We start from the raw sequence: 16,409 nt of genomic DNA on the forward strand, positions 1-16,409 counted from the left end.
TTATAGGAATGGCAGTCACAGCATGGGCTTCTCCCTCATTCTCACCCTCTTCATTTGCCCCAGTTTTTTCATTCGTCCAAGTGGGATGATTAAATTTGCCTCTTTTCAGACCCGCTTTGATCCTTCCGCTGGCGAAGTCCAAATCCGCAAAGCTTGAAGGGGTGTAACCCACCATTTTCCATAGTAGAACACTGGTAACGTGTCTACTATCATTGTGATAATCTCTTTCTCTGTTTATTGGGGGCACTACTTGAGCTGCCAAGTCTCTCCATCTTTGGGCGTATTCTTTTGAAAGATTTGTGCCCTCTTTTTGCACATGTTCTGTAGTTGCATCCTATCCGAAGCCATTATACTAACACAGCCTAACGAAGGCAACCATTAGGTCCTCCCAAGAATAGACTCGGAAAGGTTTCAAGTTAGTGTACCAGGTAACAGCTACCCCAGTAAGACTTTCTTGGAAGGAATGTATCAGCAATTCCTCATCTTTTGCGTATGCCCCCATCTTTCGATAATACATCTTTAGATGGTTCTCGGGGCAAGTAGTCCCCTTGTACTTGTCAAAGTCCAGCACCTTGAACTTAGGAGGGGTGATGATATTGGGTACTAGGAACAACTCTTCTAGGTTAGCAAAGGCATAATCTTCACCTCCTTCAATGGCCCTGAGCCTTTCCTTTAGATGATCCAACTTTCCCATTTCTGCCATAGCTTGAGGGTTTTTACTTATTGTGGAATGCAAGAGGTGTAGCTGGGGATGATATTGAGGGCCCTCCAAAGGGTTTTGTAGGGGTATACAACCAACCACTTGCCCTTCAGTGGCATATCCGAGGCAAGGCTCGAAGTCGGCTAGATTGTGGTGGGGAATTTCATGTGTCTCCCTCACGATTTAAGAGACACGTGCATGATCAGTTTGAGGTTGTTGGCTCTTAATGGGTATAGGAGTGGAGTTATTGACATTCTTATTGTGAGTGTACGCCACATTGGGTGGCGTATAGTTGAGAGGCAAGCCATATGGCGGGAAGGCATGCTCGTTTTGAATTTGCACATCATGGGGGCTGCCCGTACTTCCCAAATCTTTGCCTACCATAACTAAGGTTGGATGATTCATTTGGTTGAGGCCAGATGGGGGCATCGGGTTCCTCTCAGCAACAGTGCTGGTAGCGGCAATTGTAACCGCATTGGCTTCCATTATCTTCTTCATGCTCATCATGGCCTCCATCATCGTGGCCGTTTTCTCTTTCATGGCTTCCATGTTGGCCTTCATTTGCTCTTGCACCTCCTCTACTTCACCCATTACTCTAGTTCTAGCACGGGTTCGGTAAGGGCGCCGTAAAGTGTGTTCTTTTCTTTTTTATAACAATGATTAAGTTCTTTTTCAAGGAAAGAATGCAATGAACAACATGGATGTTTGCGAATGATGCACAGTTGAAGTATTGCGAATCTTTACGCAGGATATGGGGTTGAATCAATTTAGATTTTCAACATGGTCCATGACATCTCTGTCAAGGTGAAGCTGGAAGTAACAAGGATATCAACAATCCTAAACGTGTTTGGCAGTAGACGAAGCAATGATGTAACACGATCCATCTTTTGCCCCAATTTTTGCAAGATGGTTACTTCCATGCTTCAACTTGACTCGATGAACCTTTTCGTAAAAGCGCGAGCTTGGTTCAACCCCATAACCCAGGGAATGGCAATTTTGATCGTCAATACTTCAACAACATTTCATAGGGATGAAAGACTCGAGAATACGCATGCTATGCATGGAAAATGTAATTATGAGATTGAGATGCCCGAAGAGACATCCTTTCTTAATTAACCACGCATTAGGTACCATGCTCAATCATTTTTTTTGTTGTTTATGTTTTTTTTTTAATTTTAGAAATGGGTTTATGATCCCAACATGGTTGGCTCATGGTACCTAACACATGCAACTAAGAATGCATCATGAATTTTCATGCTTCCCTTTTTTTGTTTTTGTTTTGTAGAGGAAAATACAAGGATCATGTATGAGCAAACATGTAGAACAAAAAGTATGTTGAACGCATATGCATGATGATGCAATGACTCATGCAAAATGGGAATGTGATAATGGACAAATGCAGGAACGATATGTTCATTATGATGCTGAAGAGATGTTTATGCGGTGCATGATATGAATGCATTTACGGACACGAGAGCCCCGAAAAATTATCTCTTCTTACTTGCACACTTGGGGGTGCAGTGCCCCATGTGTGTAGTTAAGAAGGTGATATGGATCTTTCGGCTTCCTATGACAAAAGACGAGATCAACATACAACGCGTGCGTGACGACATGACGTAGACGCGCAAGAGCATAACACGGGGATGCACATAGTATGACAATATCCACAAATAATTACAGGCAAAGGCATACATGACATTTAGGACTACATGCATGGCAATGTTTTAAAATGGCATGCAGCGTGTTTGCTCCGTGACCCTATTCTAGGGACCTATAGGATAATATCTATGGGTCTTTACTAAACTACTCCCAACAATTCATAGCTCACACAGTTATTTTCTAGAGGTATCATCACTCAAGATAACAATATTGTGGCGGTATGGAATACCAGCGACAACATATTATAAAGAGAGAAAGCTCTAGACGAGGTTTCACTATTATCAAGCAAGTCGGAGACCTAGCATGATCATAGATTCACCTCCACTCCTTAAATTCCCATGAACCCGGGTATAGGGCCCCTTTTTTACTCAAACCTGTGGGTGCTTAGTGTAAAAATGTGAAAAAGACAGCAGTTATTACACTTTACACAGTTCAATAAATGCACACACAAGGTTTCACAATTCCACAATTCCTTAGAATAGGCCTAACTCACAAAAAGGTCCCCAGTGGAGTCGCCAACTGTCGCAACATGCCCTTTTGCGGGCGAGCGAAGGCGTGGCTCACGGGTGCGCTTTCCAAAAGAGGAAAGATGCGCGGAGTCGCCACCAACGTTTATTTGTGGAAAACGTCGGAAAAACCGAAGGAAACCGGTCGAAACGAAAATTCTAAGTTCGGGAGTTGTATTTACGTTTGAGGAAGGTATTAGCACCTCTCACGTTTGTCTCAAAGGACAACAGCCTATTTTTCAGAATTGTGGAAATTGTGTTATCTTAACTTTTAGTTCTTTTTATTTTTTGAGGTCGACAAAAGCGGGGCTCTTGCTCCTACGTACCCTCCATCGAAGAGGAAATCAGACCTACGTAGTTCTTTCTTAAGCGTGAATCAAGCGATTCTTTTTACTTGAAAGGTGATCATTTTAAGGCGTTGGACCTTAAAAAATGATCCATTTACTTGATAAGGAAAACTGAGATGATAAACTTTCAAACCCTTTTTTAGTGACTTTTTTGTGGACGAGCTTGACTAGGGGAGTTGATTTTAGCCTTAGTTTCACTTTAGTTATTAGTCAATTCGATTAAGAATGAAAAATCCCAAAGAGAAAACGTTCGATTGATTTTTTCGCTTCATTTTACTAAAAGGTATATTTTGGATTATTATATTATTATTTTACCTATTTTTTGATTTCCAACGTGGTTACGGCACGACCGAACGGTCGGAATTCATTTTAACCAAAATTAACGGATGATACAATTCAAATGATCGGTGGAAATTTATTTTATTTTTAGATTAGGCAAGAAAATGACTTAAATAAACGGTTAAAGCACGTTAAAAACGGAAGAAAAGAAAACTGAAAGTAAACGAAATTAAAGTGAAAGTACACAAAACAAGAAATGAATTGAAAGTCTCGGATTCGAAAACTTACCCGTTGAAGAACGAAGAACGAACGAAGAACGGATGAAGAACGGTGAAGAATGACGAAGAACGATGAAGAATTTCCACAGAATCGCTTACGGAAGCGTTACAGAAACACTTCGACTCGATTTTTCTTCACGAAAACGTATTTTTTGCCCAAAATAGCCGAAATGCATAGCCAAAGGGGTCTTGAACATTTTGAAACAGCTCCCCCCTCCCCCTATTTATAGGAAAAAAAGGAGGTGCTTGCCGCCCAGAGACTTAATGAAGAAGATTTCTAAGCGCACCCAAATTACTAAGTTCACCCCCCTTTTCGTATTTTACGGAAAAGTTACGGAAGCTTTACGAAAGTGTTTTCGAATTTTATTTTCATCTTTTTTCTATTCCCTTTCACCAATGTTAAGTGGAATATGCTTACCCAAGGTTTTTGGAAATTTTATGGAAGTATTACGGAAGCCGCGGAAGCCCCGGAAACCATTTTTCAAAAATGTGGAGGAGCTTGCTGCCCAGTTACTTCCTCCTTAAGCAACCCAACTTCCAAAATGTTCCGGGAGGCTTAGATTTGAATTGCTATTTACACCCCTATCTTGATAAGTTCACCCCCTTTATCTTTTTTTGGTGATTCTTTTTTCGTAACGTTACAAAACTTTACGAATTTCGTAACGATACTTATTTTCCTTCCGCAAGGTTACGAATCCTTACGGATTATGTATTTACTCTTTTTTAGCTTTCGAAGAAGTTACGAAAACTCACGGATTGCGAAAAAAACACCTCCTTTCTATTTCCGTCACATTACGGAATTTTCACGGATCGCGTAAGCCTGCTTCCTTTTGATTTTCGGCACGTCCTGGGACTTCACATATTATTCAACAAAGGGTGCCAAGTATCTCGAAGCGGCCAATCAAAGGTTGTATATCATCAAATAATAATCCCCGGACGAAATTAGGGTATGACACCTTTGTTATTCAGGAACATGGGACGGGTCGACTGATTGGAGAAGGACGTGAATCATGAGGATTGTATTATTTAGAATCCAGCTCTCCGATATCCTGTTTTGCATCCTCAAAACCTAAACTTTTGCATGATCGTCTGGGTCACCCAAGTTTATCCAAGCTGAAAATAATGGTTCCTAGTCTTAAAAACCTTCAAGTCTTAGACTATGAATCTTGTCAACTAGGAAAGCATGTCAGGTCATCATTTCCTCAAACTGTACAAAGATGTGATTCGGCTTTTTCTACCATTCATTTTGATATTTGGGGACCAAGTCGTGTTACATCTTTTGGTTTTTTATATTTTGTAACCTTCATTGATGAATTCTCCAGATGTACTTGGGTTTATTTAATGAAAGATAGATCTGAACTTTTGCCCATATTTAAGTCGTTCTGCAATGAGATTGAAAATCAATTTGGAAAAACAATCAAGATTTTCGGAAGTGATAATGCAAAAGAATATTTCTCTCATGATCTTTCCTCTTTTTTATCCTCAAAAGGTATCCTACACCAGTCCACATGTCCTCATACACCTCAACAAAATGGCATAGCTGAAAGGAAAAATCGTCACCTTCTTGAAACTGCTCGTTCCCTAATGTTAAATTCTAATGTTCCTACACATCACTGGGGAGACGCAGTGCTTACTGCGTGCTTCTTAATTAATAGGATGCCTTCTTCTTCTCTTGAAAACCAAATTCCTCACTCAATTATCTTTCCTCATGACCCATTGTTTCATGTCTCTCCTAGAGTGTTTGGTTGTACTTGTTTTGTCCATGATCTTTCCCCTGGTTTAGACAAACTTTCAGCTAAGTCAGTAAAATGTGTCTTTTTGGGTTATTCTCGTCTTCAAAAGGGTTACAAATGTTACTCTCCAATCACAAGACGATATTATATGTCTGCAGATGTAACCTTCTTTGAAGACACACTTTTCTTCTCATCCTCGGTAGATCATTCTTCTTCTCTCCAGGAAGTACTGCCAATTCCTTGTCCTCTAGGTAACTCCGACCAAAATGTCAATGAAGTCCCATCTTCTCTACCAAATTTAATTGAAGTTGTCTCTCCACCTCTGCTTACATATCATCACAGGACACGACCAGCTGATTCTACAATACCTGAAGCCTCCCCTCGTGATCCTCATCCTTCTCCAACCAGTCCTCCAACCATGGATCCTGCTTCCTCACCTGTCTCTCATCACTCTGAGTCAGACTGGCCCATTGCCATCCGAAAAGGTACTCGATCCATTCGCAACCCTCATCCTATTTATAACTTTTTGAGTTACCATTGCTTGTCTCCTTCATATTCTTCCTTTGTTTTTTCTTTATCCTCATACCATGTTCCTTCTAATGTTCATGAGGCACATAGTCATCCTGGATGGCGACAGGCTATGATTGATGAAATGCAGTCCCTTGAAAATAATGGTACTTGAGAACTTGTTCCTCTTCCACCTGACAAGAAGACTGTGGGTTGTAGATGGGTCTATGCAGTTAAAGTTGGGCCTAATGGTGAGGTCGATCGGCTTAAGGCTCGATTGGTAGCTAAAGGCTATACTCAGATTTATGGCCTTGATTATTGTGACACCTTTTCTCCTATGGCTAAAATCACCATTGTTCGTCTGTTTCTTGCTATGGCAGCCATGCATCATTGGCCTCTTCATCAGCTTGACATTAAGAATGCTTTCCTCCATGGTGATCTTGAGGAGGAGATTTATATGGAGCAACCTCCTGGGTTTGTTGCTCAGGGGGAGTATGGTCTTGTTTGTAAGCTGCGTTGATCTCTCTATGGGTTGAAGCAATCCCCTCGGGCTTGGTTTGGTAAATTCAGTCATATTGTTCAACTTTTTGGGGTGAAACGAAGTGAGGCTGATCATTCTATTTTTTATTGTCATTCATCCCCTGGGAAATGTGTTTATTTGATAGTATATGTTGATGATATAGTGATTACAGGGAATGATGCTACTAAGATTGTTCAGCTAAAAGAGCACTTATTAAGTCATTTCCAGACCAAAGACCTGGGATATTTGAAGTATTTCCTTGGTATTGAGGTGGCTCAGTCAGGAGATGGTGTTGTGATCTCTCAGAGGAAGTACGCCCTTGACATTTTGGAGGAAACAGGCATGCAGAATTGTAAACCTGTTGATAGCCCTATGGATCCAAATCTGAAGCTCTTGGCAGATCAGAGTGAAATGTATCCTGATCTCGAGAGATATAGAAGACTTGTGGGAAAACTCATTTATCTCACCATTACAAGACCTGATATTTCCTTTGCTGTTGGAGTGGTGAGCCAATTTATGAAAAATCCTCGTGTTGATCATTGGAATGTTGTTATGCGTATTCTTAGATACATTAAGAGAGCTCCAGGACAAGGATTACTTTATGAAGACAAAGGTAACACACAAGTATTTGGGTATTGTGATGCAGATTGGGTTGGTTGTCCTATGGATAGGAGATCCACATCCGGATATTGTGTTTCCATTGGAGGGAATGCTATCTCGTGGAAGAGCAAGAAGCAAACTGTTGTTGCCTGGTCCAGTGCAGAGGCTGAATATAGATCTATGGCCATGGCTACATGTGAACTTATGTGGATCAAACAACTACTTCAAGAATTGAGATTCTGTGAAGTTGGGCAGATGAAGTTATATTGTGATAACCAAGCCGCTCTCCATATTGCTTCAAATCCAGTCTTTCATGAGAGAACCAAGCACATAGAAATTGACTGTCATTTCATTCGGGAGAAGCTATTGTCCAAAGAAATTGTCACTGAGTTCATTAGCTCTAATGATCAGCCAACAGATATTTTGACTAAGTCTTTGCGAGGACCTAGGATTCAGTCTATTTGTTCCAAGCTTGGTGCATATTATCTATATGCTCCAGCTTGAGGGGGAGTATTGAATATCTTTTGGGGTTTCAGAATTATATTTGTATGCATCATTACTAAATATTTTTTCCTTGTTTTAGAAGTCAGTAGACATAGACTAGACTAGGCTGTCACATAGAATAGGCTAGGCTGTCTTTTCCCCCTTTCTCTTTCTTATACTTTGTACTCTATAAATTGTAAGCTGAAACATGAATATTATAAGTCCTGTGACTGAAATTTCCTCACATTTAAATTCAAGTCTTGCTTTGTCAAGAAAAGTTCATTGGGTAAAAAAATTGTGCTTATTCTATTTTCTTCTTCTTCTTTCCTTCTCCCTCTTGCCAAAGAATTCAAAGAACTAACTGTCTGAGAATTCTTTTGATTCCCCAAACAAAGAATTCAAAGAACTAACCGTCTGAGAATTCTTTTGATTCCCCAAACAAAGAATTCAAAGAACTAACCGTCTGAGAATTCTTTGCCCAAACACTGAATTCAAAGAACTAACCGTCTGAGAATTCTGTGTAAGAAGCAGATAGCTTCTTGGTTGTAATAGTGAACACAAGGGAGGGTACATTCTTTGTGGTTCGCTTCAAGTAGAGAGTACATCTACTTGGTTGTTCAAAGAGAACAAGGAAGGGCACATCCTTTATGGCTCTTTGCTTGTAAAGGATTTTACAAGGTTATTGGAAATCTCAAGAACCGTGGGTTGCTTAGGGACTGGATGTAGGCATGGGTCGTTGTTGAACCAGTATAAAACTTGTGTTTGCTTTCTTCTTCCCTACGCTCTTTACTTTTCCGCTGTGCACTTTTTATTTCCGCTTTACTTTTGTCTAAGTTATTGTTTCTGTTCTTTACTTTCTCATAACTTAGTAGTAAAGCCTAATTGAATCTAGCAACATTAAGAATGATAAATTTTTAATTAGTCAAGACACGTTCATAATTAATTCAATCCCCCCTTCTTAATTATTTTGAGGCCACTTGTTCAAACAACAAATATATGAAGAAAGAAAAAATAAATCAAGAATAAGATTGGTGATGTGATATGATAATAAGAAACATAAAGATATGGGACGTCAAGTGAGTGTTTGCTTAGACAACCCTTGTCTTGCAAGTTGTGGGGGAATTTTTAGAGATGATAGCCGGAAGGTCTTGCGCTACTTTGCGGTCTTCCTCAAAATATCTAATGCCTCTGAAGCTAAGTTAGTTAGTGCTATCAATGCTATTGAGCAAGCTTATAATAGAAATTGGCAGTCTCTCAGGCTTGAGTGTGATTCTTCTTTGGTTATTCAAGTTGTAAATAACCCTCACATTGTCCCCCAGGAGCTACTTAACAAGTGAATTGATTGCATGTTTTTGACTAAGTTGATCCACTTCAAAGCTTCTCACATATATATAGAGAAGACAACTAGTGTGCAGACACCTTTGCTAACTCTGCTATGCATAATAATAAGCATTCTTTTTGGTGGGAACTTGTCCCTTCTTTTTGCTCAAACCATTACAAATGTAATCTTTTGTTTTTACCTGAGTATAGGTTTACCTCTTATTGACATGCATTTTGGCCTATATATATAGTCCTCTCATGATGTTTTGTGTTTATCTTTTAGTTCAACTAATAAATTCAGGTCTAGGGGAGCAAAGGATTAATTAGAGAGAAGGGTGTCAACCTAGTTGGGATACTCCTCTCTATTTTAATGTTAGCCCAGTTCTTTTCTAAACAAAAAAGTAAAAAAAAAAAAAGTGGGTGTTTTTCGCCCTATTTTGGGTGTCAAGGAATCAACAATCCAAAACTAAACATTCAAATAGCAACACACAAATCATTTGGTTTTTCATCAAAATTTAGTAAAAACAGTGGTTATCAACTAATTTTTAGTGATAACGACTTCTTAAAAATACACCTCTTATGTTTTGTCATGATAGCTAAGGCCTTAGTAAAAGCAGATAAAATATATTTTTGGTCCTTTATCTTAATGTGAAAATTTATTTTAGTCATTTATCTTTTAAAATATTCATTTTGGTTATTTAAAATTTTATTTATAAAAAAATTAAAAAAATAAAGAAGTAAAAGTTTATTTAATTAAGTTTTAATATTTTTTTTTTGTTGAAATGAAAAAAACACCTAGTACATAGTGAAATGCTAATAACTAACTCTTTTTTCAATAAACTAATTTTTTATTATGTTTGAAGTCTTCGAGGATCATTGAAACAAGGGGAATCATAGATTGGTGCATGCAAAGCAGATGAATGAATGATAGAGGAAAAGGAGAGATGGAGCTCAATTAGGATAAAGTTGAGAGAAAAAGTGCTAGCAAGTGTCTTGGGTGAGAGGGGAGAAGACTAGAGAAAGAATATACATGAAGATGAGAAACAAAGACAACTTGAGAAAAATGAAAGAAAGGTAACTCATCACTTCCCATGCACCTATACATACACACACACTTTAACAAATATATATGTTCTAACCATTTAATTGGTTAAGTTCTCTCTTAATTACAATTGTAATATCCTAAAAATTTTATTTACTTATTTGAATGTATTAAAGAACACTTGAAAAACATTTTAGAGCTCTTAAAAAGTTTAAATTTAATTAGTGTTCTAATTAGTTATATGGTAGGGTAAAGTTTACTACTTTTGTTTCACTCAAATGAAACAAAAAGATAATATGTCTTCAGTTTATTGTCCAATAGTTCATCTATATGGTCTATCTCAATTATTAAATATTTTATTGTTTCACATTGACATATTTTGTTTTAAGAGCAATTGAGATATCAATTCACAAACATATATATTCTTTATTTTGAATTTTGTGTGTGTAGTTTAATTTGTTTATTTATGATACAATTGCCGTGACCATGTAAAACGATGCACAAATCCTTCTTTGGGTTGTTGGTCACGCTCAAATAGTTTATTAATGCTTTTGGTTGCAGGGGATGGGGTATACATTTCTCTCTGGTATTTTTCTTTTTTGGTATTTTATCCACATAACATAGAAATATGACTTTTTGCTTTATTTTCTGTTTAATTTAAGCATTTACATCATCAATGAGTTTTTTTAGCAGATAAAAAATTATCTAAATTATCTCCTAAAAAGAAGAGTTAGTTTGAAGAGACAAATCCTGTATCATACTGAACAAACAACCTCTAGTTTTTCTTTTCTCATCTCATTTACAAATTTTATTTTTATATCTATCATCTATAAATTATTCTTTTAGTAATAATAGCGTGAAACTAACCTTTAATGACATGTTTAATTTGTTTTTCATAGGAGAGAATTGCATCCGAAAACTCAACGAGAACAATAGAGGTAAATTCCAATTATATATATGGTATAAATAAATCAATAAACATTTTGAAAACAAAATCCTTAATTTAATTTTTTAAGGTTACATGCTTTGTTACATATTAGTTCTTGAAAAAAATTAGTGATTAAATTAGTTCTTCAAAGATTTTTTTTGTCATAATATTTAGTTTTCAAAAGTTTTTCTCCTCAAAAGATTAAATTAGTTTCACATTTAGGTCATTCTATCCCTCCTATCATGTTATATCGGCATGCATGTTTCTACGGGAAGGATTTTCTTCAATGTATAGCCCGCATTTGTCTGAGTCACCCGTCCCTAGATCGTTCCCTGAGGGAGCAACACAACTCTCCTTTGTGCTGACACGAGGACCTGAGGGAGCAACCTCTGGCTCTAGAGGTAGTGCAAGTCCTTGTGATTGCATCTGAGACTGAAACTGGGACTGCATCTGGCTGAAGGATACCATCAGCTTTCGAGTCACCTTTTCTGTGATTGACTCCTCCAGTTGGTCTCTAATTTGTTGGGTCAGCTGTTCTAGGTCTTCAGGAGGCATGGAGGAAGAACTGCGGGACGTTCGTGAAGCCGATCCAAAGTATTGCTTTATGGTGACACCGGCTCCAACAACACGAACACGGTCAGGGTGCTCTAGTCGCCCAATGGCAGCAGTCAGAATATCCTGATGTCCATGGGGGACGAACGATCCCTGTGACGCCTGCTCGTCCAAAGAATCATGTACTGAACACATATTTGTCCAAGGAATTCACAGAATACACAAAGATAATTACAATTATTAATTAAAAATGACTTATAATCCTGTCAGCTATTTCCTTTGTTGCCTCAGACGTCATCTGTCCAGTTTTCTTCGTGCGGGCCATCTTCCATTTCACGTGGCGTCTGATGGGAGATGGAGGGTCAATGATGCCCTCAGTGCTTCCAGACTGGCAGCTTCTTCCAATCTTTTCTTTGTCTTCTCAGCCATGAGCTTTTCTTCTAAATATTCATAACCCCCACGAGACAATACGTGGGGGGCAGTGTTTTGCTTCTGGGAGGCCTATGCCTTTTTCCACACATCCTGCAAAAGTTTAACATTAATGAAAATGATTATTACAATAAATTATAAGAAGTGATTTTGTTGTGGAAAACAACTAAAATGACAAAGTGCATACCTTCCATAAGGGGTCTCTGCGGGTCTGACAAAACTGGGCCCATTTATCCTTGCTAATGCCATATTTTTCACAGGCAATGTCGTCCGCACCGTCCTTGTCGGCTGCAAGTATCCATTTCCTAGTCAAGTCAGATTTAAACTGCCTCCAGCGCTCACCGAAAATCTGAAGAATTTTCTTCTTTGTCCTACTGTCAAAAGCTTCAAGGATTTCAAATTCCGCCTGACAAACAATAAATTAGGTTTTATTGTAAGTAAATAAAAAATTTAGACTATTAAAGAAAATCAACGAAGAAAACTCAAATACCTGAATATCCTTCCATATCAAATCCTTTTGAGCAGTAGGGACTTCCTTCCAGGTGTTATATGTCGCGTCAACCTTATCACGAGCGAAAATCCCCAAATATGTTCTTAATTTCTTCTTGTGGGGACCGTCGGCCTTGCCGGTAGCAGGATCGACGTTGACCACAAGTCTTTCTGCCCCAGGTAGTCTAGTGGCCGATGATCGTAGCCGTGTCGCCTTGCATGTCCGCTTCAACGTAGATGGAGACGCTGATGTGTCTGCAGGAGGAGGAGGAGGCGAGGCAGGTGGAGTAGCCATGGTCCTTTAAAGAGAAAAGGTTGAGTTAGTTAATATTATCAAAAAACACTGTATGAGTTATGTAAATGAATGTACCGAAATGAAATACTATATTAGAAAATTACGTTGGACGATGTTAATTAATTCTCCTTCATCATGATCATTACGATTAGCATGAACGTCATCAGCTTCTTCTCCGACGCTGTTAGAAGTCATTTGTGTAGACAAAGAACTAACATAAGTGTCCATGTATGAATCATCATCTTCTACATTAACACCAATTGTTTTCCCGTGTAGAACCACAAACCACCTTTCATCACAAGGGTCTTGCACATAAAATACTTGCTTAGCTTGTTCTGCCATGATGAAAGGGTCATTTTGGTAAGCTAGTTTCTTTAGGTCTACCAACATAAATCCTACATCATCAGTCCGCACACCAGTGTTGTTGTCAACCCACTTACATTTGAAAACACAAACAGTAAATTTGACATAGTTAAGCTCCCATATTTCATCAATGAAGCCAAAGTAAGGGATTGAAGCTACACAGGGATTGTCATCATGTATAGTTGCAAAGTGTTGAGATTCAGCCCTTAGGGTGACCCCGCTGTTTTGCATTGTACTTTTTTCGTCTTGTGCTTTTGTGTAAAAGGAATACTTGTTTATGTCGTATCCTTGCCAAGTTATAACATTTCTTTTAGACCCATGAGCTAGCTTTCTTAATGTTTCAGAAGCATTTTCGTCAGCAAAGATTGTATCTTTAAACCAATTAGAGAAAGTCTTGTTATAATTTTTCAAGACCCAGTTCTTTGACCTTTTTGGATTACTTTGTTTGACTAAACGTTCATGCTAAACTATGTATGACAAAACTTCATTATTGTTGTTCAACACATACAAGTGAGCTTGTAACAAATCTTCTACACTTGGAGTGATAACATGCTGTCCTCTTGAACCCTTACCGCCCACTCTGTCGTCATGGCGAGATTCAAGAAGGCCAACAGGTTTAGCCTTTTCAATGTACTCTGAACAAAATTCAACGGCTTCTTCTGCGATGTACCTTTCAACAATAGATGCTTCTGGACGATGTAGATTCTTGGTATGCCCTTTTAAGATCTTCATGTAGCGCTCAACCGGGTACATCCAGCGTAGATAAGCAGGACCACAACATTTGATTTCTCTGACCAGGTGAACAATTAAGTGGACCATGATGTCAAAGAAAGCAGGAGGAAAATACATCTCTAATTGGCACAGTATAATTGCAGCCTCATTTTCCAGGTCATCAAACTTGACCGGATCAAGGACTTTGCTACATATGGCATTGAAGAAAAAGCACAGGCGAGTTATGGCTAACCTGACTTTGTTAGGCAAAATGTCTCGTATGGCCACGGCTAACAATTGTTGCATCAACACGAGACAATCATGAGACTTTAACCCCACCAGCTTAAGCTCCTTGAACTGCACAAGGCTCTTAATATTTGAAGAGTATCCTTGTGGGACTTTAACCCGGCGCAGACATTGGCACAAACTGATCTTCTCCTTTCTGGATAAAGTATGACAAGCTGGAGGCAAGTATATTTTTTTTACCATCAGACCTTGGATGCAACTGCGATCGTATGCCCATGTCAGCTAGATCTTGATAGGTATTTAGACCATCTTTCGTCTTGCCCTGAATGTTAAGGAGTGTCCCAATGACATTGTCACATACATTTTTCTCTACATGTATAACATCAATACAATGTCTAACATCTAGATCAGACCAGTACGGAAGATCAAAGAAAATGGACCTCTTCTTCCATATGCAACTCTTACTTTTATCCTTCTTTTGGGTCTTTCCAAATACAATATTAAGGTGTTTAACCCACTGGAAGACCTGCTCACCAGTTAACGGTATCCACGCAGTTTCCTGCTCTTGACTTCCATTAAAAGCTTTTTTCAATCTTCTGTAAGGGTGATGAGCTTTTAGAAAATGGCGATGTCTAGTGTACATTGTTTTTCTACCATGTTTCAGTTGTATTTAGCTTGTGTCTTCTTCACAGATGGGGCATGCATGATGACCCTTAACACTGTAACCGCTGAGATTCCCATATGCTGGAAAGTCATTAATGGTACAAAAAAGCATTGCACGCATTTGAAAAGTCTCCTTGCGAAACCCATCAAACACTAAAACCCCTCATCCCGCAACTTTCTCAGGTCTTCAATCAACGAACTTAGATAAACATCAATGTCATTTCCTGGTTGTCTTGGGCCCGATATCATCATAGACAACATCATGTATTTTTGCTTCATGAACAACCAAGGCGGAAAATCATAAATTACTAGTATAACTGGCCATGAACTATGTTGAGTGCTTAAATTGCCATATGGATTTATTCCATCACTGGCTAGTCCAAGTCTAAGATTATTTGCCTCTTTTCCGAAATCCGGATACAAACTATCAATCTTTTTCCACTGGGAGCAATCAGCTGGATGACAGACCATTCCATCAGATTTTTTCTCATTTGCATGCCAGATAAGATCTTTTGTGTCGTCCTCATTAGAAAATAAACGCTTAAACCTTGGAATGATGGGAAGATACCACAACACCTTCGCTGGAGGGCCCTTCTTTGAGTTTTCATCAAAACTGCAGTCCTCATCATCCTTCACCTTGTACCGTGACGCCCCACACCTAGGGCATTTTGACATTTCTTCAAATTCATGTCTGTACAGTATGCAATCATTAGTGCAAGCATGAATCTTCTGATACTCCATACCAATTGGACACAATATCTTCTTGGCCTGATAGTAGCTTTTAGGAAATGTGTTATCTTGTGGAAGCAGATCATACACTATTTGAAGCAATGAAGTAAAGCTTTTGTCACTCCATCCATATCTGGCCTTGACATTAACCAGACTTAACACCGCCGACAATAGCGTCAAGGAATTGTTGCACCCCAGATACAAAGGCTTCTTTGAGTCACTCTGCAATCTTTCATACACAGGGTCATGTGCTTGCTGGAAAGACTCTTGTCCAAGGTTACGAATCATATCCTCCAAGCGATCTCCCATTTCTACATCAAACGGTTTGGATTGTTGCCCACTCTACATGTCTGTCATTTCACCATGCCATATCCACGTCGTATAATTTCTCTTAATTCCATCACACAATAAATGCTCTCGTATGTCATCCAGTATTTGTCGTCCTTCGTTCAAAGAATTGATGCAAGGACAATAATATTTTCCATCTTCATTTGGTTGACCTCTTTTTGAAGCAAATTGTAAGAATTGCTCGACGCCTTCCACATATTCTAGGCTGATGCGACTTTCATTCATCCAACTTCGATCCATCTAAGTAATAACTCGGTCATACTCTCAAAGTTATTCGATGCATGAAATTCTCACTTTTTTTTATTAAAGGTGTGGCCCTATCCCATTCGGGAAGACTGTCTTTTAAGGTAGCTTCATACATCAGGGTTCATTCTATTTTGTTAAATCTGACAAAATTTTGGCAGCATTTTGCATTGGTCTCCAACTACAGGACATGAAATCGGTGAAATTAATTTCCCGATAATCAAGTATGCACTCAGAGAACAACTAGAAATGCATTACTGATGTGCCATCATTTTCTTCTATTTCTTAAACCCTTTTTGCACCATTTTAATTACTAATTAGTCTTAATTGTCAAATTAATTAGGCAGTTTTATTATTTGGCTTCATTTAGCTAATTTGATGTTTTTAATCTAATTTCAGGAATTAATGAAACATTGGGCTTAATCTGGATTTTGGTTGT

At 38.6% G+C, this 16,409-nt stretch overlaps 1 protein-coding gene across 1 annotated transcript; it reads right to left on the reverse strand.

The window, feature by feature from the left end:
* Positions 1-11,055: 11,055 nt before the first annotated feature.
* On the reverse strand, positions 11,056-12,948 carry LOC114378049. Its single transcript, XM_028336559.1, has 3 exons — positions 12,374-12,948; positions 12,071-12,289; positions 11,056-11,976 (listed from the first exon to the last, which is right to left on the reverse strand). Exons 1-3 carry the CDS (start codon positions 12,665-12,667, stop codon positions 11,956-11,958), a joined length of 534 nt encoding a protein of 177 aa, XP_028192360.1. The 5' UTR covers positions 12,668-12,948; the 3' UTR covers positions 11,056-11,955.
* Positions 12,949-16,409: the final 3,461 nt, after the last annotated feature.

This window comes from Glycine soja, chromosome 12 (assembly GCF_004193775.1).
Source record: "Glycine soja cultivar W05 chromosome 12, ASM419377v2, whole genome shotgun sequence".
NCBI lineage: Eukaryota > Viridiplantae > Streptophyta > Magnoliopsida > Fabales > Fabaceae > Glycine > Glycine soja.